Below are 27,634 nucleotides of genomic sequence, written 5' to 3'. Positions count from 1 at the left end.
TTATAAAAGGAAATGAATTTCACACAGGAAACAAATTTCCACATCTAAAGTACATAGCTGTATGTTCATGTACAGATTTAAAATAAGGGTTAAGCGCTGGTGTCCTATGGACTCATATCCTTAAGGGTTCATATCCTTAGGGGTCCACGTCCGAATAACCATTGGTACAGGACATCTTAGAGACACCACACCTACCAGTTTTTAACCTATCCCAGTGTGGTAAGTTTCAATCCAACGATACAGATTACATGTGGTACATGTTTGTCGCACACGGCTACAAGCACTACGGAGTCTTTACAAAGAAATGGTTGGATGGACTGCTAACATGCTAAACACAATTCCCCTAGGCCAATTTTACTATATCAATTGTACTATATCGTTAAAATGAGGAACAAGAAAACTCTAGACCATACATATCTTTTCACAAAACCAACCACCATCCACACTGTTTACTGAAAGCTCAGTCTGTCTCCATGTGAACAGCTCTCTGTTTGTACCAGTCCACTTGTGTGTCCAATGTCGTCAGCACATGTTCACACAGTTGGTTGAGGCTGGTAAGCGCTTCCTTCAGCACCTCCGTGGCGGGCTTCTCTTTGGTCTGTATCCGCAAGTTTATCTTCTCCTCGGAAGGGTGGGGCACGCTGTAGCCGCAGAAGTCAACGTCTGGATTCTTAATCAGCATAAAGCGAAGAGCGTTTCCCAGCGTGTGGTCCTCTTTATGGAGGACAAATGTTCGGCACCGCTCGTCATCGCTCGATTCAGTGGTTTGGGCAACCTCTAACTTTCGCTTCTTTTCCTCAGTACCTTCCATAGTTATGCTTTATTTGTTTTTAATTACTCTTAACACTGGAAAAAGTGATGAATTAGCTTCCGAGGAAAAAACTTCTCAGCGAATCGTTATCAGAATGTCAATAATATGCTGTCCAAATACAAATATCTGTCTCTTTTATGAATACTGGGCTGATCCAGGAGATGTGGTCAGCTGATAATTTTCTCCCTTGTTGTTCACCTGTGTTGGAGGTCCAGGCTGGTTGATAGTTCCCACCACGAATGCCAGATGGTCCAGGAAGAAATTGAGACTCACGCTTAGCACTCACAAGTTGTCTCCCTTGCTGTTAACCTGTGTTGGAGGTCCAAACTGGTCAATGGCTTCCACCACCAAGACCAGGTCTTCCAGAAAGCAGATGAAACTCACTTTCAGTTTTCTCCCTTGATGTTCACCTATGTTGGAAGTCCAAACTGGTCAATGGCTTCCACCACCAATGCCAGGTGGTCCAGGAAGAAACTGAGACACACTTAGCACTCAAAAGTTGTCTCCCTTGCTGTTAACCCGTGTCGGAGGTCCAAACTGGTCAATGGCTTCCACCACCAAGACCAGGTCTTCCAGAAAGCAGATGAAACTCACTCTCACTAGTCTCCCTTGATGTTCACCTATGTTGGAAGTCCAAACTGGTCAATGGCTTCCACCACCAAGACCAGGTCTTCCAGAAAGCAGATGAAACTCACTCCCAGTTGTCTCCCTTGATGTTCACCTATGTTGGAAGTCCAAACTGGTCAATGGCTTCCACCACCAAGACCAGGTCTTCCAGAAAGCAGATGAAACTCACTCCCAGTTGTCTCCCTTGATCTTCACCTATGTTGGAAGTCCAAACTGGTCAATAGCTTCCACCACCAAGACCAGGTCTTCCAGAAAGGAGATGAAACTCACTCTCACTAGTCTCCCTTGATGTTCACCTATGTTGGAGGTCCGAACTGGTCAATGGTTTCCACCACCAATGCGAGATGGTCCAGGAAGGAGTTCAGACTTACTCTTAGCACTTTAGCTTCAGCAGCACAGATCTTTCTGCAGAACAAAAGCTAAGAACATGAAGAAATTCATTTATTTATTTGATCATTGTTCCAATGACCTTTGAAGAGTTACTAAAAACCTAATCCATAATTGACACACTTATTACACTATACTGCTGAAAGACAAGTGGTCCAAGACAAGACCACACTAACAGCACCACAAGTGTCAGGGTAACTTCTTTGCTTTTTAGTTACATATGCATCTACAGAACATGTTTTCTGACTTACAAGCAAAGAATATTTCCTTCAGTGTTGATAGTTTTCGTAGCCCCACCTCGGCGAGGTTCCTGGTCCACACTCAAAGTATTACAGGCAATTTCTGCCTGTCTAACGTCTGGAAACGGCACACGTAGATCACTGAGCCATAGAGTCAAGGTTTGACAACATCTTAATACTAAGATATCCTTGATTTGCATCATTTATTTATTTTTCTTCATGTGATTGGTGTTTTACGCTGTACTCAAGAATATGTCACTTATATGACAGCGGCCAGTATTATGGCGGGCGGAAACCAGGCAGAGGCCAGGGAAAACCCACGACCATCCGCAGGCTGCTGTCAGACCTTCCCACATGCTCCATTTATTCATTGATTGTTGTTTTACACCATACTCTGGGATTGTTTCCTTATACAATGGTTGGTGGTGTTATGGGTGTTAACAGCAGAAGTGCTCATGGCAAACTACCCACATCTGGCATGTTACTGGCAATCTTTCTAACGTCTGACATACAGATATGCACACGCCTGACATACAGATATGCAAACCATCTTGATGAAAGTCAGGAAGTCTACCAAAGATACACAGTGCAGTATGCAGACGGGCACACAAACATCAGCAAGCAAGGTTCAACGGGAAAATCTATAAACTCGCTGTCAAAGACCAGGTTTGAGCTACATGTATTTCACTCACCTCTTTGTAATAGACTGGCAGAGTACCATAGCCACTTCCATTAAACTAAACCTTTTGAATTTACCTGCTTGTTGAAGTATGTAATTTAGAGGATTGTTGTAAAATGAACTCGAACCAACCATTTCCTGTCCACAACTGTCTAAAAGTTTATTTATTTATTTATATACTCAACTCAAGAATATTTCACTTATACGACGGCGGCCAGCATTATGGAGGGTGGAAACCAGGCAGAGGAGAGGTTGCTGCTGTCTAAAAGTGAAACCATTTCTACCACATTCAAATCGAACTCCTGTTTAAAGATCACTACTGAACCGAGTTTAGTTCTGTAAACTGCTATCATAAGACACAATATCTAAGTCTGTGTATTTTTCTGGCCTTTCATAGGAAGTTTGAGAATTGACTTGAACTACATTGACTTGTGTGTCATCTAGACAACACTTTCCGATGTAAGGGTGACCGAACTGAAACCTCTTATTCAGACCCCTGTTATTGGATGATCATTTGTGCAAGTGACACCATGGAGGTTATTGATTTTTTCAGTTGAACTCGTCAGAGATATTTCATTCCGAGCGAGTCACAGTGGCAATACAGAGAAGAATGAGTACTAAGCACTTTCCACAGTCTTTCTGTGGTGCAGTTGTAGTGACGCCGAGACAAAACTGAAAGGTGCGGGGATGAACAGCAGTTGTAAAGACTACCCTGTTTCTGTGACGTTTTCGCTAGCAGCCAAGACATGTTCAGCTGGCTGCATGATGTCACACCTCTACAACGTTTCCCCAATCTATACAAACATAAAAGCCCATGCTGCGAGTAGGGGGACTAACTTGTTTTCATATCACTGATCACTTAGCAGCAAAATGAGTGACGGGTGGCGTGGGTATAGACAATGCTTGTAGAGCTACAGACTTGCGGCGTAGGCCCCTAAATCAAACTGGTGCCATGCAACGCAGTATGACTAAACTTAAAATCTGCACAGATATCCCATTAAATACATAATTTCATGATATTACCAAACTTTAGCCGTGAAGTGCCGTAAATTAATCGGCAGTTGAGTAGGATAACAGCCGTTCAGTACGTCAATCAGGGATTCCAAATCACTGAAGTCGAGGTCAAAATGTCTATGCCAACACCTGTTGAATTGCAGTAAACTCATTAACCCTTCCATGAAATCTACCAGACATATAACTCTCTGGAGATTGAGGAGTTTAACTTTACTCATGTGGAGTGGCATGTCAAATATCCTTTAATATGTATGCAGAGCTCTTCGTGTATAACAGAAAAAAAAAAGCTGTAACTGAACTTAGCACCCTGCAAATTCTTACTTGCAAATTACCAACAGGTGATGGCTTGATTTCTGCAAATGAAACGCAAAAAAATTATCTGACCTCTCCCCGGCAACACCTGGGCATATTTGCATACCGGTAATCATAAAACATGCACTTTACTTTGATATATAGCCAGTCAGTGTTGTGCGAACTTTTAATATGTCAACAGCATGGACAAATCCCGTCGCACTCTCGATATGATGGGCTCAAACATAGTGCTACCCAAAAGGGGTCAAAGGTACACATGGTAGTTTTCGGAAACTTTCTGTGTTAAATGGTGGATGCCTGATTTCAAAAACATAACTCTTCTGCAATAGGAGCACAATGGATTGTAACGAAACAAAATGTGCCCGTAGAATGACATAGGCCTCCTTCACTCAAATTATACGTGAGGTTGATGACAGATATTTCTCAGTGAAGTCCATTTGCTAATCACTCCCTTCTGTTATCTTGCCGCCGACTTTTAAGTTTTATTACCCTCTGCTAACGAACAGGTCGCGGAAATACCGTAGGTTGATTTCTTTGATCGTCAACAATCAGAACCTTCTCAGTGAAAAGCTCGTTCTTCAATGAGTTTATGTCGTTCTACCACGTTACAGAAACCTTAACTTTAAAATGCCCCGTCGAACCTCCAGCTTTGAACCGTGTAGCATTTACGACGATAGTTCAGTAACCGGTTATTGAACCGTTGACAGACCACCGTTGTTGTTGTTTTAGTTTGTAGGCAATGCGAAGCCAGTTTCTTCCTGATCTAAAACAATTAACCGCACTGGACTGTCGGATATACACTGTACAAATCCCGTTTGTAAACAACTTTCCGGACATTATGACGATAAAGACAACCGACACAAAAACTTCCTAGCGTAAAGGATACACGATGTGATCATTGGCCATGCTGGTTTTCAATAACAGTTGAGATACAAAAGCTAAAATCACTATAACTCCGGAAAAATAGTATGTCATTTCTTACTTTTCCAACAAATATGTACGCCATTGTTTACTGAATAATGTGAAAATATTTGTTTACATTTTTCTTCAACAGGGTATGAATCCAACATTTACGATATTGGAAAATTTGGTCGTGTGACTTTTCGTTTGTTCTATGACGGAGTCCTAGTTTTAAACTTACCCTTTTCCAAATCAGGGATTGGCTGTTGTCACTTCCGTTCTCCAGTGTGTCATTAAAGAACATACGTCGAATCTTTTGTTGTTTTTCGTACAAACTTGTCAAAAAAATTACTCATTGGCGAAAAGGAAACTGTTCTCAATGTCCAGAAATCACGACGGTGTGCCGTAACTCGCCGTTTAGACTGTCAGAGAACGAGACTTAGCCGCAGTATGGGACTGTTATTCAGTAAACTGTGGGCTCTATTTACAAACGAAGGTAAGTACTACCGCACTACTCACCACAAATTGTGCTACAGGGTTTCACACAGTTTGTGGACGTGAGGTTTTCTTTTCAAAATGAAAATGAGAGGGAGTGACTTAAGTGTTAATCTAGGTCTTAGATTGTAATTTTTCACTACGGTGTGGTGTTGACTATGAGACATGAATGAATTAAAGAATGAATGTTGGTTGTTAAACATGTAGGCCTAATATGTAAAGTTCTACTAAGGAACAAAATTCTGCTGACAACACTAAATGGTGAATTTTAACATGTATGCTGACTTGTGACGTTTCTAACCTTGTCAGAGTTAGCTCTGGAGGGCTGTAATTACATATGTTCTATCACACCCCTTTTTTTCTTCCATAATGCTACCATGAACACCTCTGTACCTCCAGCGGTGTCACCATTAAACAAGACTGTACCTAATAATCCATGGATGATAATCCACGTCCATTTCAGCATAAAATTTCACAACCACTGACAAGAAGGTTGAGAATTATTTTGAAACGCCGTAATCATGGCTTCTCATCCTCAACTTAATTAGGCTAAACGCCTTCCACCCTTATATTTCTATTCTGATATTTACCTGGTTCATACACCTGTCCAGTGTGTAAAATAAAGCATCAGCTCATGGAACTACTGGTCAGAGACCCTGGCATTTAGATAGGCCTAATTGTTGATAAACAGATTAAATGTTTAGTGCGAGTAGACACTCCATGGAAATCTCGCCGCAGAAAGACATGTCATATTATCAGACTACCTTTCTCATCACAACACACAGTTTTGTAAAGCCGGTAATAATCTCAAGTATGATTTCTCAGGAGAAAGTGTTAGTTTGTTCATACATTATAGTTGATGCCACAGTCGGAGTCACCCTCAGGAACACGGTCTACATTGACCTTAATTCTTCAAATTGGGGGATATCTGTTCTGTTCTTAGTTGCAGATTCAGATGTAAGTGTAAAAGGAATACACATTGTCTCTCTTCTCACATTATTAATCCCTCTAATGAACAACATATCCACATCTTCAATTTTCTGAAGGAAATGGAAGAGATAGTAATTTTACCTTTCAGGACTTCCCAGTATCTGTCCTAAAATATGAAGAAATTTGAAGAATTACAAATGTAGACTTTCTTTGTCATACATATACATGCTGATATAATTATTATAACATTCTTTTCAGGACATAAATTACTCTGTCATAGTATGTGTCTCACAAAATCAAGTTTGCCATAAACTGTTATCATTTCTTATCATGCTGACCCCCTGTTGTTGTCTTGTGTAACTGTTAAGGAGGTCACTTATATATACATATCCGGTGTATATATGTGACATTGTTTCTGGGTTAACTAATGCTGATTTGACTGTCTTAACTTCGTGTGTTCCCCTAATGTAGAGGAATGCTGGCTAATTGTGAACGACTGGATTGTAGAATTATAGCGTTATTATCTCTGATATCTCTGATAATATAACAGCCCTTTTGTCCCCAGTGTAGTAATACATGCATGTCAGCTGAGCACAAAATTATAAAAATTGCAAAAATACATGATTTTCAAATTTAGCCCATAGAAGTCTTTTTTTTTAAAGGATGTGGATTGAAATATATTCATAGTGGGTGAATTGGCCAAACAGGGTCAGGTTTCTCAAAGGGGTTGTTTATGTTACGCCAGCCTAGTCATACTGACGGCATACAGCCTCCGGTACTTGTGACTGGCATAACATTACAACCGGGTTAAGAAACAACTCCATGGTTAGGTGATAATCTCTCTGTGCATGGTACAGTGCATAAGCATCGTACCTTCTGAATAATTACAGACACTCGCCAATTGAGACACACTGCAAGTGTAAAGCGGTAGTAGTTCATTTTGTAAGTGTACATGTATGTCAACCAGTCTGATTCACCTCCTCTGAAGTAGCCAGTGTAAATATAATTAACTTCCTCTAATATGGACCATAGGCCATTGTTCTGCTGCTCAGTAGCGTTGGCATGAAATACAAACCATCTAGACATGTGCATGTGGGTCTTTGTTCACAGTTGTAGTTGTGATAGAGTTGATCTTGTCTAATATGCAATTAGGTTAATTACTCCCATTGTCTATCAAAGCCCCTGCATTTCTGCCAGGTGCTTGTTGACAGCTAGTTAGCATACAGCACAAATACTTCCTGACACCTGTTGATCTCTGTAAAAATTCTTCATTGAGGGTAACAAAAAAAAAAATGATAGCATTGCTTGGTAGAGATATTTTTGTTTAATTCTGATTAAGGTGATACAAATTTTATTTTGTGTTTTACAGAAGAGCCAACATTAAGAAATCCAAGATTTTAAAGAAATTAACAATGAGAGAAAAATAAAAAAAAGACAAATTGAGTCTGATAAAAGCTTGAGAGTAGGACTGTATTTTTTTTTTTTGGAAGGTCCATGCAGGTTGGATTATTCCCAGTTTAATTTACATGAATTCCTCAAACCAGGCAGCACCTTTGGACAGCATCTGTTTATGTGGACTGTAATGTATAACTGTATTTGTATGATTTATAGACAACAAACAAGCATTACTTTTAGAGCAGTCAGGAGTGATGTATATCAGTACACCTGTTATGATTAATTAATGATAATATTATACATTAGTGTATTTCACGCAAAGTTCAACCTATTAGCATGGTAAAAATGCACTTTCAGGGCACATACACACCTTTTCTACTTATACTTTTGATGTGGATACCTGTACATCAGTTTTTCTGATCAAAAGAATTTAACACAGGTCATAAAAATCAGTGAAGTGGCCTTACATGTATATGTATTATAAGTATTAAAGCATCTACCACCCCTACCCCACACCCTCAACTGACAAACCACCCCTCACAAATATTCCTAAATTTAGGCTCATAAATGATTGTTAGATATATTTTATCCAGTTCCATGATGTTTTACTTTGATGTAAATAAAATCTGATAAATTTGAAACCTTTACTTTACATTGGATGACTTTACATTGCACTGTGTGTTGAGGTGACCACATTGAATAGCTCAAAATACGCAACATTCCACCCCCCACCCCCATCCCCCCTGGGGGATATACATGTAGACAGCATTGGTTCAGATTTTCAGATGAGATATATGCATGTGTGCTCCAGTGTGTCAGTAGATGATGATGTGTGTGTGCTTCAGTGTGTCAGTAGATGATGATGATGTGTGTGTGCTCCAGTGTGTCAGTAGATGATGATGATGTGTGTGTGCTCCAGTGTGTCAGTAGATGATGATGATGTGTGTGTGCTCCAGTGTGTCAGTAGATGATGATGATGTGTGTGTGCTCCAGTGTGTCAGTAGATGATGATGATGTGTGTGTGCTTTAGTGTGTCAGTAGATGATGATGATGATGTGTGTGTGCTTCAGTGAGTCAGTGGATGATGATGATGTGTGTAAAAGTGGGTTTGATGTCCTTTAATCTATATATCAGCACGAATCAAGTTAAATGGAGCGTATCTTTTTCTAAATATACATGTGTAATGTAGTTAACGTGGATTTGTATCTATTTTCAGAACACAAGGTTATCATTGTTGGACTAGACAATGCAGGGAAGACAACGATACTGTATCAGTTGTAAGTAGACTAAATACCTGTGCTTGACTGAACACACACTATAGTAGTATATTTAAAACCTGTGAGAGCAAGCAACACAGAACAGTACATACAGCTCTGTACAGAGCTTGTGGGGACACTGTCGTACAGTATATGTGAAATATTCGTGAGTATGGTGTAAAACTCCTTTGAAATAAATAAATAACTCAAACAAAGCTTTCAGGCCTAGTGGTTTAGTGTGCTAGTAAACCACAGTGACCGAGGAACCTCTCACCAATGCGGTTGTTGTAACTTCACACACATGCTGGCTCTGGGTCATACATGGGAACTCTGAAGGTTTGCCCATTTTTGTCTCGCCACAATGCTGGTCACTATTGTAAAAGTGAAATATCCTTGGGTATGGTGTAAAACAACAATCAAATAAAAAAAATAAATAAATCCAGAGCAGGTCATGGACACGCAGGTTGAGTGTTCAAACCCCAGTCTTGCTGATGTGTATTAATTCCTGTCAATAGGAAAGGCCTGGTGTGCTATATAGAACATGTGACTGTCATTTTCATTACCTGATTATCATTCGTGTTGAGCGCATTTAAAAAAGTAGGCAACCGTTGTAGATGTAAGAAGGTTGTACACGTATTAAACGTGTACAAAATTACAATATGATTGCCGTACAACTAGATTCATGCTTAATTCTAAAGCAAATGGAAATAAATCTAACCGCCACTGAGGCTAATCTCGGCATTCAACTGTTTCTGGATTTTATGCCTCAGTTTTGTAGCGGTGGTTTCGGAGATGAATACAGTGCTGACTTAGTTATCAGGACGTCAGAGAAAGCACTTCGGCGTTTCAATAATTTACTGTATTTTATGAAAGAAAACAGAAAAAAAATTCCTTGTATGCGAGGAAGACAAAGCCGTAAGATATAAATTCTTCAACTGTAATAAATTCAGAGAAAAAAATGTAACTTTGAGTTTTAATTAATTTTAAGCATTGTCAGGTGAGATGCCAGTCACTAAAATGTATAGGTAAATTTAAATGTTTTTTTTTTTGTTTTTTTTTAATTTGACTTAATAGTATTATTAAAGCATTGCAGACTCGTCAAAAAAGTCAGCAGCTGATAAGCCTATATATGTCTACACTTCTCGTGCCTGTAGCTGCCTGCTTTGGATAGAAATGTGTTGGCCATTCAACCAAATATATAGTAAATTACATGTACTTTTGAATTTATTGATTCCATTCATCTTCTTACTTTTGTGTTCTGTTCTATAAAATGGCCTCTGGCCATGTGGAGTATCTACTCACAGTGCTGACACACCCATCTTTAACATCTTCAATATATACCACTTACACAGTTTGTGTAAATCTACCCGTGATCTTGCGTATTATAAATACATGTACGTATGTACGTAGCTTAGTCATCTAAACGTTGCCAGTCTTTATGCAAGCTGTTAACATTATGTCTATAATCTGTATCTAGTTTGTATGGGAGGGTCTACCAGCCACCTGCCCCTGATTGTGGGGTCTCTCCCCACCGCCCCCTCCCACCGTCACATTAGTGATGAGATATCTATGTACTTCAGTGCGACATAAATTGAAACATGTCAAATAAATTAATATATCTAGTTTTTCAATATGAATAGAGATGAAACGACCCAGTGGTCTTTAATACTCCCATGTTAGCCTTGCACTGGATTCAGGACAAATCCACTCATGACTGGTAAAGCTTTATCATCTCCTGGAGTAAAGAAGTAGTGAAGAGTAATCGTGTATAAAACACTCACCAAATACATGAAAATCAGAAATTTCAGTAGCTTCTGTCTTGGGAGAGTAGAATGCCCAAGACATGCTTGCATTTACACAGGCATGTATGTAGATGTTATATGGTGAAGGCTACTTTATAATTCATACTTTTTTTTATTTATTTATTTGATTGGTGTTTTACACAGTGCTCAAGAATATTTCACTTGTACGACATCGACCAGCATTATGGTGGGAGGAAACCGGGTAGAGCCCAGAGGTAACCAACGACCATCTGCAGGTTGCTGCAGACCACTTACGGCCGGAGAGGAAACCAACACGAACTGGACTTGAACTCAAAGCGACCGCATTGGTGAGAGGCTCCTGGGTCATAACGCTGCGCTAGAGCGTTAACCAACTGAGAATTCATACTTTAATCATTGATTCATCTTTTTGTACAGGACGTGGGCAGGGTGCAGTCTAAATTATCCATACATGACACCTGGGCCTTCCTTAAATAATGTTTTGATTCAGTTGGCCCCACATGTCCATCCTAATCAGGACCTATTTCTGTGTTTTTATTGAGTATTTCTCTAGAAACATCGTCTTCATTTTTTTTTTTTTTTTCTTTTTTCATTTTCAGTGAAATTTACGTGTAAAATCTTAAATGCAAAATTTTATTGAAAACGTAAAACCAAAACAACAAACATCCCAACCTACATGTACCCTAATTGTCCAGGCAAGGTTAGGTGTTATGAAACAAGGCAACAGCAGAGTTTACAAAAGATAACCCTGTGTATTTTGATCAGACAAAACCCCTGGGGCTGCAGGAATAGAGAGTTTGTTGACTTGTGGTTTTATGAAGCGGTTTTGAGACACACCACCATTAGGCCAGGTGTATTATGTTATAGCGATTTTGTCCACCTGCCTTCTATCCATATAACTCCAACAGTTTTCTGTGTAGAGTTTAAATTTTTGATGGATACATACATACACAGACAAGTCTCATATGTCCATTTCCGTGGTTATCATGGTAACCAGAAAGCCATTTTCGTTATATATATTATATAAATAGATATGATTTCCTGTCCGGGCTATAACTCCCAACAGTTTTCCACATAGAGTTTTAATTTTTGGTGCATACATAGGTACTCAGATGATGATGTGTCGCGGCTCACAGTTGTCCATTTTGCGGTTGTCATGGTAACCAGATAGCCATTTTCCTTATGGTTATACTCACCACAATGCTGCTGGTATTCACCTGAACTCTCGTTAATTATCAAGTCAGCGCTGAGCGTGAATAGCCAGGTCTTCGCTTTGTCTCATCTCACTGTCGGCGCATCATCTTAAGATGTACACATATTGAATTTGTATCATCAGGGGTTCCCGTCTTCAAACTGGTGGACTGGTATAGATGTCATTTAGAAAGTGGATTTTAAGTAACAGTATAATCGTTAATGGGGGATTACACTTTCTGAATATAGCACAGATTCTAGTGCTGAAATTGGCTGAAACCATTGCATGTTTTCAACCAGCGACCTGAGAGTGGGACACTTCATCTCCAGCAATACGTCAACCGTCTAAACCATTCCACCAACCGTCCTCCCACAAGAAATAGGAGGTACATGTAATTGGACGGTAGACTTTGCGGTGAACATGCATTGCCCCTTTGATGATCAAAAATAGTACCGTTCCCTTAGATGAATATATCTAAACCCACAGTGGTTTCAGCCAATTTCAGCCCTAGAATTTTTGCTATATTCAGTTAGTGTAATCCCTAATCACATTAATTACTGTTACTTCAAAATGTTGGTAACATTAAAGAAAAACTTGTCTTTTTGTTGTAGTTTAAAAGCGAAGAAAACATTAAAATGAAGTGTATTTCAGGTGAAAAGCCGTTAAAAATTGTCCAGGAAAATAGTTCCATTTATTTTTTTTAGAATTTTTCAACGGAGTAATATAGTTTGAAAACATCAGAATCTACTGTTACCTGTAGTGACCAAGGGGGTATCACTGACATCGCACCCATACTTTTTCTTTTTCTTTTCCTGATTCTGTTCATATTAAATAAAACTTAAACGTTTCGAGTTTTGTGTAGAAGTGAGGATAATATCCACCTGTGAAAAGCTGAGTTTCAGCAACAGAAGTAAATATTTTTTCACGAACAGGGTATTTTCCTCCAGAATGAGAAATTTTAGAGTACATATGGTAGTCATGAATGTGTTTCAAAGTACACTGGGTTCGTGCATTCATAGATCTACATGTATGAGTTGAGTGGCAAAAACCTTATGTGACGTCACCGGTCGCAATATGGTAAGAAAAGGTAATCCATAAAATCCAAAGTTTCAAATGCATTTTCCTGGGTTGAAAAAATTCAAAAATTTTAAATCCAACTATTTTTGTGGACAGTTTTTGATGGCCTTTCATCTGACAGATACACCTCGTGTTACTGTTTTCTGTGCCGTTAACTAGTTTATACGCATGTATATCAGTCCATGTTTGAGTAGCCATGGTAGCTGGGTAGGATTTGCCTTGTTCATGTACTCTACAGCCAGGTCCCAGCCATCGATCGTACACCCATTGTGGCCAAAAGATACACTGACAGTCGGCCCATGTCTGAACGTATTTGGAGATATTAAACTGAACAGTACGTATTAACAATGTAATATGGATTAAAATACTGAGTAAAGGATAAGTATTGATATGACGTGTATATTCAGGTGATATTTGATTGTAATAATCCTGTTATCAAAGTGGGGACCTGTGCAGATCACCTGGTCATGATTGTCACAACATTGTGTGTATGAAAGTACAAGTACTGTATTTGATCTAAAGTTTTAAGCATGACCACTGATGAAATCACTTCTTTTTCTTTTCCTGATTCTGTTCATCTTAAATAAAACTTAAACGTTTTGAGTTTTGTGTAGAAGTGAGGATAATATCCACCTGTGAAAAGCTGAGTTTCAGCAACAAAAGTAAATATGTTTTCACGTACAGGGTATTTTTCTCCAGAATGAGAAATTTTTAGAGTGCATACGGTAGTCATGAATGTGTTTTGCTCAAAGCTGTAATTGACAAGTAAATCCTTTGATGCTCCTGAGGGATGATTGTGATGATGGGGTGTGCACTTACAGGCCTACATCTGTGACATTGCTCAGTACATGATGACCTCAGTAGTGGTTGACATTAACAGATCTGAGAGCTGTAGGATGCTTCACTGCTGAATCTGTTCTCATTCTGGCATGCCTACGCCTATATGCTCTTTCCTTTCAAAGATCAAAAAAATTTACGATGGAAATATCTTAACTCAGCTGCATTAAAGACACTTTGCCTTATGTTTTGAAGTACCGTAGTATAATGTGATTTGAACAGATCAACGCTTTGGCTACATGTAAGGGAGGGTTAATGGACCATCGCCACACAGAATTCTTTTGTCGGTATTATCTCACCACCAATAGCCGAAGGGTTAGGGTTAAAATCAGACTCTTGGCAGCTGAAGATAAAAGTAGCCCTACCCTGTCATGTGGCTTGTCAAAAATATTAAGCTTTTAAGTTTAAGTTATATTTATATATATTAAGTTTTGTTGATATTAATTTACAGATCACCTCTCTTGCCTTGTTACAGAGGTACGAATGATAAAAAATGTGAAAATGTTTAGCTTAATAACTACTCGTGCTGCAATTTCCTGATGCAATGGCAACATTTTGCTCAGATGGGCACTGTACTGTAAATCTTCAACCTTTTCAACCACTAAGGCGCTTTTTACTGTGGAGTTTAAGCATACAGTTATTATGAAAATGATGCTAAAATGAATTGTTTGTGTCACTAAAAATGCAAGGTTCATAAAACTGTGCAAATTAGTTCTCTTAAAATGTTTCATTATATATGTTGCAAAGGTGGTTGAAAGAGTTGAAAAAGTAGGGTATATTTACATTGCTCTATCAGCTTTGCCTGAACTGTGTTAATTAGAAATTGATCTGCATTCTCCTGTACAGTAAACAGCCTAAATATGGACTGTTTTCAGATACAAATAAATGTCATAAAATATTACTTTTGGTACTGATCAGTCCTGCCAAACAAACGTCAAAGGAGCAAACTGAGGTGAAGAGAATTGTCGGATTCAGACAAAAAGGTACAGCTTTTATAGGTCATTTAGTATGTGGTTAGCAGAGAAGGTCATTGTGCCTGTAGCTGCATGAGGACCTGAGTACAGACGTGAGAGCTGCAGCTTACCAGGCTTACCTGTTTAATTAGCTATCAGAAAGTGTACTGTTTACATGACCTACCTCTGTATTGAGCGGTGAGAATGAAGGGAAGGGAAGCTATCATCAATGGCGTCCTGTTTGGCTTCGTAACGGGGAACTCATAAACTTGTATAAAGACTGCCCAAAGCTGTGAACTTATTACTTCTTCCCTTAATTATTAATTTATTTATTTGATTGGTGTTTTACACCGTACTCAAGAATATTTCACTTATACGACAGCAGCCAGCATTACGGTGGGAGGAAACCGGGCACAGCCCGGGGGAAACCCACGACCATCCGCAGGTTGCTGGTAGACCTTCTCACTTACGGCCGTCCCTTAATTATGTCACAGTTATATGATGTACATGTACATGTGAATTGCCACATCACAGAAGAAAACAGTGCATTCTGTAGTCATTTGGACCTTCTGCATAGCTCGTCCTCGAGTCTCCTTGACCGGACACACTTGGTGGCAGAGAAGTCAACTCTGTCGCTAGTTCTAACAGGGAATTTGAGGGTTCAAATACAGCCACACTTGTTAAATAATTTTCTTTTCAGTGAAATTTTCTTGTACATGTAAAGAACAAGGAAATAAGTAAAACATGGCTTCTGTCTGCTACATGTATTTAGTGAAAATTTGGAATGGCCAAACAAAAAGAAGTAGAAGTTAATTTATTTACATGATTGGTGTTTTATGTCATACTCAGAAAGTGTAAGTTGGAAAACATAATCTGCCAGCACACGGAGTTTTAATACACTGATGCACATTTCTACTTTTTAGTCAGGGTTCTTCAGGGAACACATATCGGTAGGAATGCCATAGATTTAGCCAGAATTTGAAATCAGGCCATCTTATTTCCGATTTTCTCCTATTTTCTGCATCTCTCTCGTGTTAATTCTGTCAGAATTTGGCGTCCCCCTCCCCCTACCCCTCCCCCGGCTAAGCCTACATGTATGAGGAATACTGACATCCTGCAAAAGGAGCGCTGTATTGTGGAAAAAAGACATTGTCACATTGACAGTCATTTCTGTACATAATATACATGTACATGCATTTACTATAGTTATGCTGTAAATGATTTTTATTGATTTTTTTTTCCTAAACATTTAAGTATTGTTCTACAGGAAATTTAATCATGGCATTTATATATTTTTTTATTACCGCATCTACCCTAAATGATCATAGATTTCGTCCGTGACTGATTTGCTTATTTTCCTGGAATATGATAGTTCTATTGATTTTAGAGTCCGGGATTAGGTTATGAAAACTCAACCTGCGAAAAGACCTGACAGGTGCAGGATATCAGCGTAATCATAATAATACACATACTTGTAACAGGTGCACTGCCAAATGCATGAAATATACGGACTTGTAACAGGTGCACTGCTAAATGCGTGAAATACATGGGCTTATAACAGGTGTTGTGCCAAATGCGTGAAATATGCGGGCTTGTAACAGGGGCAAGGCAAACACGTGAAATACGCGGGCTTGTAACAGGTGCATGGCCAAATGCGTGAAATATGCGGGCTTGTAACAGGTGTATGGCAAAATGCATGAAATATGTGGGCTTGTAACAGGTGCATGGCCAAATGCGTGAAATATGCGGACTTGTAACAGGTGCATGGCTAAATGCATGAAATACGCGAACTTGTAACAGGTGCATGACCAAATGTGTGAAATAGGCGGACTTGTAACAGGTGCATGACCAAATGTGTGAAATAGGCGGACTTGTAACAGGTGCATGCCAAACACGTGAAATACGCGGGCTTGTAACAGGTGCATGGCCAAATGCATGAAATATGCGGGCTTGTAACAGGTGTATGGCAAAATGCGTGAAATATGTGGGCTTGTACCAGGTGCACGGCCAAATGCGTGAAATATGCGGACTTGTAACAGGTGCACGGCCAAATGTGTGAAATACGCGCACTTGTAACAGGTCTATGGCCAAATGCATGAAATACGCTGACTTGTAACAGGTGCATGGTCAAATGCGTGAAATACATGGACTTGTAATGGGCGCGCACCCAAATTTGTGAAATACACAGACTTGTAATGGGTGCACGGCCAAATGTGTGAAATACATGTATTAAATGTGTACATAAATCCTGTACACATAGCTCAGTGTTTGTTACAGTGTGTTAGAGCTTTGAGCTTTTCCCAGTATTATGTCACCAAAATGGGCGAAGGTTAGTGTTGAGATTTGATATTGGGTTGAGTCAGGAGTAAAGTTGTTTTTCTGATAGGGTTACACAAATGATACAGATTTAGTTAAATTAAAAGACAACAAACAATATGTCATGAACTATTCAGGAAGAGGTGTGAAAACAGACGAAATCGACCATAGCCAGGGGGGAGGGGGATTTACTTGGTGACTCAATAAATCACTTTTGAATCTGGATTTCTTATGTTACCATGCATGGGATGCATAGTGTTAAAGAAACCAGAATTATTATGTGTTACTCGTTTCCCCACACGCGTATGGTTAAAAGGCACACAAGGTTAAGGGTGACGTACATGTAAGAAATTGTGCCTTGATTTACATCTTTCAAAATTGATAACATCGGGATGCTTTCAATTTGCTCAGTGTTTGGGATTTTGCATATTTTGAATGTCAATGTCTCGGTTATGCAACATTACAAAGACAAAAGTTATGCCTTTTAACCTTCACGTGGGATACTTTTTCAACTTCACGTGGGATACTTTTTCAACTTCATGTGGGATAATTTTTCAACTTCACGTGGGATAATCTTTCAACTTCACGTGGGATACTTTATCAGTGCATATATACATTTGGTCCGGTGTAGTTTGGCTTTGCACGGAGCAGTGACCCAGAATCCTCACACCTATGCAGTCCCTGTGAGTTCAAGTCCAGCTCATGCTGGCTTTCTCTTTGGACATATCTGGAGAGGATCTGCAGCAACCTGCAGATGGCCGTGGGTTTCCCCCAGGCTGAGTCCAGTTCCTCCCATCACATTGATGGCCACCGTTGTATAAGAGAAACGTTCTTGAGTTCGGCATAAAACACAGATCAGATAAATGAATAAACTAAACAAATGTATAATACATACACAAGTCTGGAAAAAATCTGGATTTCCATATTCGGGAAAGAGTGGGAACCATCCATGTATAGATATCTAACCAGTGTTAATATTTATTCATTTATTTGATTGGTGCTTTGTGCCATACTCAAGAATATTTCAGTTGTACGACAGTGGCCAGCATTATGGTGGGAGGAAACCAGGCAGGCTACGGAGGAAACCCATGACCATCTGCAGGAAGCAGACCTTCCCTCGTACTTCGAAGAGGAAGCTAGCATGAGCTGGATTTAAACTCAACCGCATTTGTAGGATGCTCCTTGGTCCTTGCATGGTGCTGGCATGTTAACTGTAACCCCCTATGCAACAGAGGTTTCGTCCAGTATTAATGAAAGAACTGTAAATGCTGTATATGCTTACATGGGACTTACAGTACATGCTTACAGATGAGTAAGTTTTGTTCTGTTTTGTTTTCAGTTTGATGAATGAAGTTGTGCATACGTCTCCAACGATAGGGAGCAATGTGGAAGAAGTTGTATGGAAGAACATCCACTTCCTGATGTGGGATATTGGGGGCCAGGAGTCTCTGAGGTCTGCGTGGAACACCTACTTTACCAACACACAGGTTAGCATAGTCTGCACGAGTTTCAGGTGTGCCAAGCTGTATGAGCCCCAGGGGGATCATGCCTTTACATTCATCTCCTGGTTTCCACCACTTTCTGTCCGGTTTCAACTCTCTACATGGTGTCCTCCACTCCTTCTGATTTCTTCCACTCATGAGCCTCTGCCAGTCTGCCAGGTTTTTGTTGTGCTCTGCCTGGTTTCCTCCACTCACGAGCCTCTGCCAATCTGCCTGGTTTCTGTCGTGCTCTGCCTGGTTTCTGTCATGCTATACCTGGTATCTGTCATGACTCTGCCTGGTTTCTTCCATTCTCCAGCCTCTGCCAGCCTGCCTGTTTTATGTCATGCTCTCCCTCGTTCCATTCAGTCTCTGTTTGATTTCCATCCACATCACTGCTTATTTTGACCACTGACAGTATTAAATATGAAAAGTCACTACGATATGGCTGAAATTCATCATGATATGGCTGAAATTCATCACATTATGGCTGAAATATTGCCGATGTGGCATTAAGTCAGAATGAGATATTCATGAAACAGTAATGTATTTAGGGCAATACTACATTTGATCTATAATTTTACCCATAAAATGTATTTTACAGGCAGATGTATATATATATATATATATATATATATATATATATATATATATATATATATATATACGTATAAGAATGTGAAAACATATTTGCAAATACGGTCTTCAGGAAAAAATATTTTTGTATGATGGGTATTTAGGACCAACTCTTGGTACTTATCGTCTTTGCATAATAATGTTATAAATAAGAATGTGATACATATGTAATAAATTTATTTGAATGTAAATTGGTTGTTTATATCCAAAAGACATGCACTTGATCTGAACTATGAAAATATATATGAATATATTAAGAATACAAATATGATCAAGACCCACGTTGAACACATTTGTTAGCTGAATTAACCATATTTTAATGAAAATATATTTATTAAACATGTGATACATCCTCATTTATGACATTATTACACAAAGAGACAATGTATATGAAGAGGCTGTCCCAAATACCCACCATACAAAAATTATTTTCAATATCTTTTTATCTTTAAAGGAAAATCAAAAAAATAATCAAGACCACATTTACAACTAATTTTTCAAACCCTTTCATCTGTATCATTTTTATGTTTTCTCCACCTTTAAAGTTTGGTGCTGAAATGTAACTTGTTCCAGTAGGATGTCATCAGAAACAAACCTCAAAACTCCTTTCTAAAGATTAATACAAAATTAATGACAATCATGAGAAAACTTCAGTAAGTTGCTCATGGATGGAATTTTACTTGTAAGTCAAATTCAGTGTCAAATTTAGATTTATTTATTTATTTATTTGATTGGTGTTTCACGCCATACTCAAGAATATTTCACTTATGTGATGGCGGTCAGCATTACGGAGGGTGGGAACTGGGCAGAGCCTTGGGGAAACCCATGATCATCCGCAAGTTGCTGACAGACCTTTCCACATACGGCCAGAAAGGAAGCCAGCATGAGCTGGACTTGAACTCACAGTGACTGCATTGGTGAGAGACTCCTGGGTGTAAAATTTAGAGGTTGCAGAGCTATAATTGCGACATGAGGCTAATTGTGTCTCACTCTGTTCATACTGCCTTCCTCTCCGGCCATACGCGGGACCAAACACTTTTTACACTAAAACTTCAACCTTTTCAAACACTAAAGCACTTTTTTCACAATTATTATGAAAATGACACCAAAATTGATTTGTTTGTGCCGTTAAAGATGCAAGATTCATAAAACTGTGCAAATTTTTTACCTACATCCCATAGTTCTCTCAGAATGTTTCAAAATATTGGTCGCAGAGGCAGTTAAAAAGGTTGAAGAATTAGATTAAATCTAATATTCATGAGTACATTGTTTAAAACAAACAAAGAAATAAATTGTGTTGTGAATCAGGCTTGACTTTCACTTTCAGTTTGTGATACTGGTTGTGGACAGCACGGATAGAGAGAGGCTATCCATTACAAAGGAGGAGTTGTACAAGATGCTGTCACATGAGGTGAGTTATGAGTACCATTCTAAAATAGAGATTTACCGAGTACCTCCATTGAGATTACATCTCCAATAGGCTTGGGCTCGTTCATTACGTCACCTGATCTGAGGTGACTGCTTTGATGGTGAATATACCGATCTTGTACCATACCCAGTCGATTAGACTTGCACTGACATCTCTTTTCTCACATGCCACACGAAGAACAGTGACCTGCTTTGCCTTTAACTCTACAGAAATACCCACTCCTGGCCTTGGAATATGCTATTACTTCTTCGAACTCTCTTTTTATGCCGTCTTTCGTAGGCGCTGCTCTGTTGAATAACTTAATATTCATTAGCTAATATGTGAGTAAATAGTTCATTTTTATTTTGGATGCTTTTGATTAATTCAGATGTGGGTAGTTGCTTGATATTATACCATTGATACAGATTTAAACTCAAGGAATCTGAAAATACATATTAAATATCTGATACTCCTTTATCAGTAATTATCCTCAAACTTTAGGGGAAATCACTGCGCTGATGGCACCCATATATGCACAAGCCTCGTCTCAGTAATCTAGTATCACATAGAAAGGTGGGTGACCGTGAATGTCATGAGTACCTGGGAATTGCAAGGGGAGATAATCATGCTGTTCTGAGGGTGTATATAAGTATATTTGCATGATTGTTTTTCCGTGGTTGTCTGGATTGTGTCTCTTGTGGTGACAGGCTCTGGGATAGAGTCTGAAGACAGCCTGGGGAATAGATTCCCCTCTGGTATTAACAGAGTCTGGCTCTGTCCTATCAGGTGTATGCCAGGTGTAGATGAAATGGACGGCTGTACTAAACTAACCTTGAAAATTGATTTCAGATATCTATATCTAGACCCGGTACACTCCATTAAAAAAGAACTTGCCTCGGGCAAAAGAGATAAAAACTGTATTGGATTGTGAGAGGAGCTGTTTTCCCTGAATTCTTAAATAAATACATATGTGCTTATTCTGCTATGGTAGCATAATGCCAAGATACTGCCTTACTCTGCAATTTTAAGCCCACATGGGTTGCATATATTTTGTGAAACTAGGATGCACGAAGTGTGGGTTCAAACCTGGCTGTGGACAGGGAAGTTGTAGATTCTCCTGCTTTCACTGTTCATGTGGCCAAAGTGAAAAACAAAATGTCAGAGAACTCGGCTTGTGCAGCCATTTGGGTAGTGTAATGCTCACTGATGACTCCTTGTCATCCACCACTGTGGTGTAAATATGTGTGCTCCACACGTGGGACCACTGCGGTGTAAATATCTGTACTCCACATGTGGGACGAATGCGGTGTAAATATCTGTACTCCACACATGGGACCACTGCGGTGTAAATATGTGTACTCCACACGTGGGACCGCTGCAGTGTAAATATCTGTACTCCACACATGGGACCACTGGTGTAAATATGTGTACTCCACACGTGGGACCGCTGTAGTGTAAATATCTGTACTCCACACGTGGGACCACTGCGGTGTAAATATCTGTACTCCACACATGGGACCACTGCGGTGTAAATATCTCTACTCCACACGTGGGACCGATGTAGTGTAAATATCTGTACTCCACACGTGGGACCGATGTAGTGTAAATATCTGTACTCCACACGTGGGACCACTGTGATGTAAATATCTGTACTCCACATGTGGGATCACTATGGTGTAAATATCTGTACTCCACACGTGGGACCACTGCGGTGTAAATATCTGTACTCCACATGTGAGACCACTGTGGTGTAAATATCTGTACTCCACATGTGAGACCACTGTGGTGTAAATATCTGTACTCCACACATGGGGACTGCTGCGGTGTAAATATCTGTACTCCACACGTGGGACCGCTGCGGTGTGACTATATCGGTATTCCACACTTGGGACCGCTGTGGTGTAAATGTCTGCACTCCACACACCTGGGACTGCTGTGGTGTAAATACCTGTACTCCGGACTACTGCGGTGTAACTATATCTGTACTCCACATGTGGGACCGCTGCGGTGTAAATGTCTGTACTCCACACATGGGACCACTGTGATGTAAATATCTGTACTCCACACATGGGACCACTGCGGTGTAAACATCTGTACTTTACACCTGGGACCACTGTGGTGTAAATATCTGTACTCCACACGTGGGACCACTGCGGTGTAAATGTCTGTAGTCCACACGTGGGACTGCTGCGGTGTAAATGTCTGTAGTCCACACCTGGGACTGCTGTGGTGTAAATGTCTGTAGTCCACACGTGGGACTGCTGAGGTGTAAATATCTGTACTCCACACCTGGGAAACTGACTGCCATCATATCAGTTTAGCATTAAACAACAAGCAAATAAATGTTTGGAAACCCACAACAAGGGCTCCAAAATTACACACTTAAGAGTTTTAAAATGCAGAAAATTCCAGGAAGTATATTTGTTGACTTCATTGGGACCAGTTATGGTGTACTGTACTTACATGTACACGGGTAACAAGGTGTAGATTCCACCCTGGTCCACTGCAATGTCTTTGTGTACAGGGATGGGGATAGTAGTGTCCACCAGGTCCACTGCAATGTCTTTGTGTACAGGGATGGGGATAGTAGTGTCCACCAGGTCCACTGCGATGTCTTTGTGTACAGGGATGGGGATAGTAGTGTCCACCAGGTCCACTGCGATGTCTTTGTGTACAGGGATGGGGATAGTAGTGTCCACCAGGTCCACTGCGATGTCTTTGTGTACAGGGATGGGGATAGTAGTGTCCCACAAGGTCCACTGCGATGTCTTTGTGTACAGGGATGGGGATAGTAGTGTCCACCAGGTCCACTGCGATGTCTTTGTGTACAGGGATGGGGATAGTAGTGTCCACCAGGTCCACTGCGATGTCTTTGTGTACAGGGATGGGGATAGTAGTGTCCACCAGGTCCACTGCAATGTCTTTGTGTACAGGGATGGGGATAGTAGTGTCCACCAGGTCCACTGCGATGTCTTTGTGTACAGGGATGGGGATAGTAGTGTCCACCAGGTCCACTGCGATGTCTTTGTGTACAGGATGGGGATAGTAGTGTCCACCAGGTCCACTGCAATGTCTTTGTGTACAGGGATGGGGATAATAGTGTATAATTCTTGCCTTCTTCACCTTTGTTGCAGGATTTGAAAAAAGCTGCAGTACTTATATATGCTAACAAACAAGACATCAAGGGATCAATGTCATCGGCAGAAATCTCCCAGCAGCTTAATCTCACGTCAATCAAGGACCATGGCTGGCACATACAGGGCTGCTGTGCCTTAACAGGGGAGGGGTAAGTCCACAGGCTACTGTAATTCTTCAACCTTTCCGCATGTTTGCAGGGTGTTTACTCAGGCATATTCTGAGAACATTCTGCATAGACTGATAAAATGATACTTTTGTGAAATCCTAAAATTGGTCAACCCAACCAATGTAGTTTTGTCACCAAAATGAAAGTTGCTCTTTTATATACAGTATGCAGAAAGATTGAGGACTTAGGGTACACTACCCTCGTCCAGTCTAGCTCGACTTACAGACGTTATTATAAAAAAGAACCCTCTCAGAAATCTTAACTTTTTTGTAAATGTTTTGGCTTTTGTACAAGGACCCCACCATTCAGATTGCAATATTCTGATAAAGTAAGAGTGTTCTAGATATAGAAGGTTACAGATTGCAGTTGTAAAGATTATACTTCATGCACAATTTAAAGGCCATCGTAACTCAATATTCAAATTTCTACCCTTCATATTACCTTTTAACCCCACACTTTCTAAAAAAAAAAAAAACCTAGGGATATTAAGTTTTGTCCATCCTCCTGTCACACTTGGTTTTTCTGTGCAATAACTCTTCCAAATATTGTCTGACGTGTGCCGTTTTAATACTTTGTGGAAACTCAGATTAAGTTTGAAAGCCAGTTTGAACCATGCATAAGTTTAAGTTGCATATTTAAAGATTTATTTGGTTTTGGTTGATGGTTGGTTTTTGTGCAGTAACTAATTGGTTGGTTGGTTGCAATAACTCTTCCAAATATTGTCAGACTTGTGTGCCGTTTGTGTACTTTGTGGAAACTCAGATTAAGTTAGAAAGCCGGCCTGACCCATGCATAAATTTTGCATATTTAACGATTTACTTGATTTTGATCGATGGTTGGTTTTTGTGCAGTAACTGCTTCAGATAAAGATTTTTATGAAATTTTCTTTGAAGATTCATGTTATATCCCCTCACGCCAAGTCTAAAAGCCAGTTTTACCCTTCAGTAAGTTTTGCATGTTTAATTCATTCTATTTTTTCTCATATTTGTTTCAGACTTTATCAGGGATTGGAATGGATTACAAACCAGCTCAAGAGGCGATGACAAGGCCTCAGCTTAGGAGTTGTACATTTCATCATATTTTTGTAAAAATCATGGAGCAGAATTTTTCACAGAGTCAGTGTTTTGTGTGATTCCTGGATTGAGAATTGTAAAGTGTTGCTCTCATCATGATATTCATAGTTCACCTTGTCCTTGACCAATGGTCTATGATCATTCAGACATGGAATTCCATTGGCTCTTTAAACACTGACTCCGGGCAGTTGTGAATACTCATATTTTGCAGTGTCAGCTTGTGATTGGCTGCTTGGGTTTCCAAACATGTGTTGAATATTCATGGTAAGGTGTAGTTCTTTTGGGAACCGGTAACAGACGAGTACAGTTTACGATTAACACAGCCACAACCGGCAAAAGTACTGTTAACGCTGCTTCGTACCCAGAGGAAAGTTATGTTGTTGTTGTTTTTTTCTGGTATCACCGTTTTTTTCTGCTCTGCCCGAGGTGCTTTCTAGAGTGCTTGCCAGAAAATTACTGGAGATGCATTACGTCATTGTTAAAAAATGGCTGTCAGGCATTGCAGCCTTGTACATGTGTGCACATGTCATTTGTTTGTCTCAAGGGCAGATAACTGTGGAAGAAGATACATGCACACTTGAACACTGTATATATATATTTAAGTAGTGCAGAAGCCATAGATGCCATTCGACTCTGCAGTTGTGAAATGTGTGTGACTGGCTGTCTGTGTCGGAGGTATAGACTGGGGAAGCCCATCCTGGTACTAGTATTACTGTCCTATGGGTAGTTTTACCTGTATGACTAAATGTCACATTTTTTTAATTTATGTTTTTGTGCTCTTAAATTATTTCCTGATGGAGTCAGTAAAAATTTTAACCGACAAAAACAATTTTTTGTGTAGTGGCAACAGGTGTCAATAAATTCTCCTCTGTATCATCATGCTTTTTTGTTATAAAGCTGAATGTTAATCAAGAAGATGATCCCCAAATTCATTAGAGATGATCCCCAGATTCACTATGTATGATCCCCAAATTTACAAGAAATGATCCCCAAATTCAGTAGACATGATCCCCAGATTCACTATGTATGATCCCCAAATTTACAAGAAATGATCCCCAAATTCAGTAGAGATGATCTCCAAATTCAGTAGAGATGATTCCCAAATTCAGCGGAGATGAGCACCATTCAAGACTTGAAGAGTTCAATCGCCAAAACAGATAAACGCCATTCATGTCAAAGAATTGAATTCATAGAAGTTTTAACTTTATCGACAACTTTGCATCTGCTCTCCCGACTTTGTGATAGTTAACTATTTTGCACCTACCTTCATAGATGTGCATTCCAAAGAACAGGAGGTAAATAAAAAATTTATTTTGATTCAGAGTGAAAAAATCATAGATTTTTCTGAGCTCTTCATATTTATGTGTGAGGGCCTATTGTGTGAGAAGCTGAAAGAGCTGTATACAAACTCGTGTTGTTTTTTTAGCATTTGTACACTTATGAAACAATTAACGGTTTAATTTCTCATCTGGATATCAATTTTGAAACAAGGGTTGTGTGTGATGTGTACCTGTTGTCCATCACTCATCATGTTGAGTATAGGTAAAGTCAGACTCAGTTATGGAGTGAGGACGTAGTGCTGTGTCACTCATAGGTTGCATTCTGTGCAAGTTATGACTTGCACTGTTGCATACAGATTTATCCAGATGACTCAACCAAGTCATGACTGTTGCATACAGATTTATCCAGATGACTCAACCAAGTCATGACTATTGCATTGTTGCATACAGATTTATCCAGATGACTCAACCGAGTCATGACTATTGCACTGTTGTATACAGATTTATCCAGATGACTTGATCAAGTCATGACTATTGGACAACCAACCCAGTTAGGGGTACATGTGTGTGGTGGAAAGTCAGTGAGGGGTACACATATGTTGTGGAAAGTCAATGAGGCGCACATGTGTCTTGTGGAAAGTCAGTGAGGGGTACATGTGTGTTGTGGAAAGTCAGTGAGGGGTACATGTGTGTGGGAGTGAGGGGTACATGTGTGTTGTGGAAAGTCAGTGAGGGGTACATGTGTGTGGTGGAAAGTCAGTGAGGGGTAGATGTATATGTGTGTTGTGGAAAGTCAGTGAGGGGTAGATGTACAAGTGTTTTGTGGAAAGCCAATGAGGCGTACATGTGTGTTGTGGAAAGTCAGTGAGGGGTACATGTGTGTGGTGGAAAGTCAGTGAGGGGTAGATGTACATGTGTGTTGTGGAAAGTCAGTGAGGGGTACATGTGTGTTGTGGAAAGTCAGTGACGGGTACATGTACATGTGTGTTGTGGAAAGTCAGTGAGGGGTACATGTACATGTGTGTTGTGGAAAGTCAGTGAGGGGTACATGTATTGATGTGGAAAATCAGTGAGGGTACATGTATGGATATGGAGTGTACATGGTCTAGATATCTGAAATCAGTTTTCATGGTTAGTTTAGTACAGTCGTACATTTCATATACACCTGGCATACGCCTGAGAGGACAGAGCCATACTCTGTTAATACCAGAGGGGAATCTATTCCCCAGGCTGTCTTCAGACTCTATCCCA

The 27,634-nt window shown here is 39.8% G+C and overlaps 3 protein-coding genes across 3 annotated transcripts; 1 reads left to right on the top strand and 2 right to left on the bottom strand.

Annotated features, from left to right (window-relative positions):
• Positions 1-460: 460 nt before the first annotated feature.
• On the bottom strand, positions 461-811 carry LOC135478157 (DNA-directed RNA polymerases I and III subunit RPAC2-like). Its single transcript, XM_064758429.1, has one exon. The coding sequence runs from the start codon at positions 809-811 to the stop codon at positions 461-463; it is 351 nt and encodes a 116-aa protein (XP_064614499.1).
• Positions 812-817: 6 nt separating this feature from the next.
• LOC135478156 (EKC/KEOPS complex subunit Lage3-like) lies at positions 818-4,975 on the bottom strand. The gene is made up of 3 exons (XM_064758428.1): positions 4,956-4,975; positions 2,077-2,205; positions 818-1,843 (listed from the first exon to the last, which is right to left on the bottom strand). The coding sequence occupies exons 1-3, from the start codon at positions 4,973-4,975 to the stop codon at positions 1,735-1,737; spliced, it is 258 nt and encodes an 85-aa protein (XP_064614498.1). The 3' UTR covers positions 818-1,734.
• A 291-nt stretch (positions 4,976-5,266) lies between these two features.
• LOC135477452 (ADP-ribosylation factor-like protein 5B) lies at positions 5,267-26,285 on the top strand. The gene is made up of 6 exons (XM_064757561.1): positions 5,267-5,465; positions 9,006-9,066; positions 18,541-18,688; positions 20,646-20,729; positions 23,861-24,012; positions 25,025-26,285. The coding sequence occupies exons 1-6, from the start codon at positions 5,420-5,422 to the stop codon at positions 25,071-25,073; spliced, it is 540 nt and encodes a 179-aa protein (XP_064613631.1). The 5' UTR covers positions 5,267-5,419; the 3' UTR covers positions 25,074-26,285.
• Positions 26,286-27,634: the final 1,349 nt, after the last annotated feature.

Source organism: Liolophura sinensis, chromosome 11, assembly GCF_032854445.1.
Source record: "Liolophura sinensis isolate JHLJ2023 chromosome 11, CUHK_Ljap_v2, whole genome shotgun sequence".
NCBI classification, from domain to species: Eukaryota; Metazoa; Mollusca; class Polyplacophora; order Chitonida; family Chitonidae; genus Liolophura; species Liolophura sinensis.
Note: the sequence above shows the minus strand (reverse complement) of the source record. Positions and strands in the feature narration are given on the sequence as shown.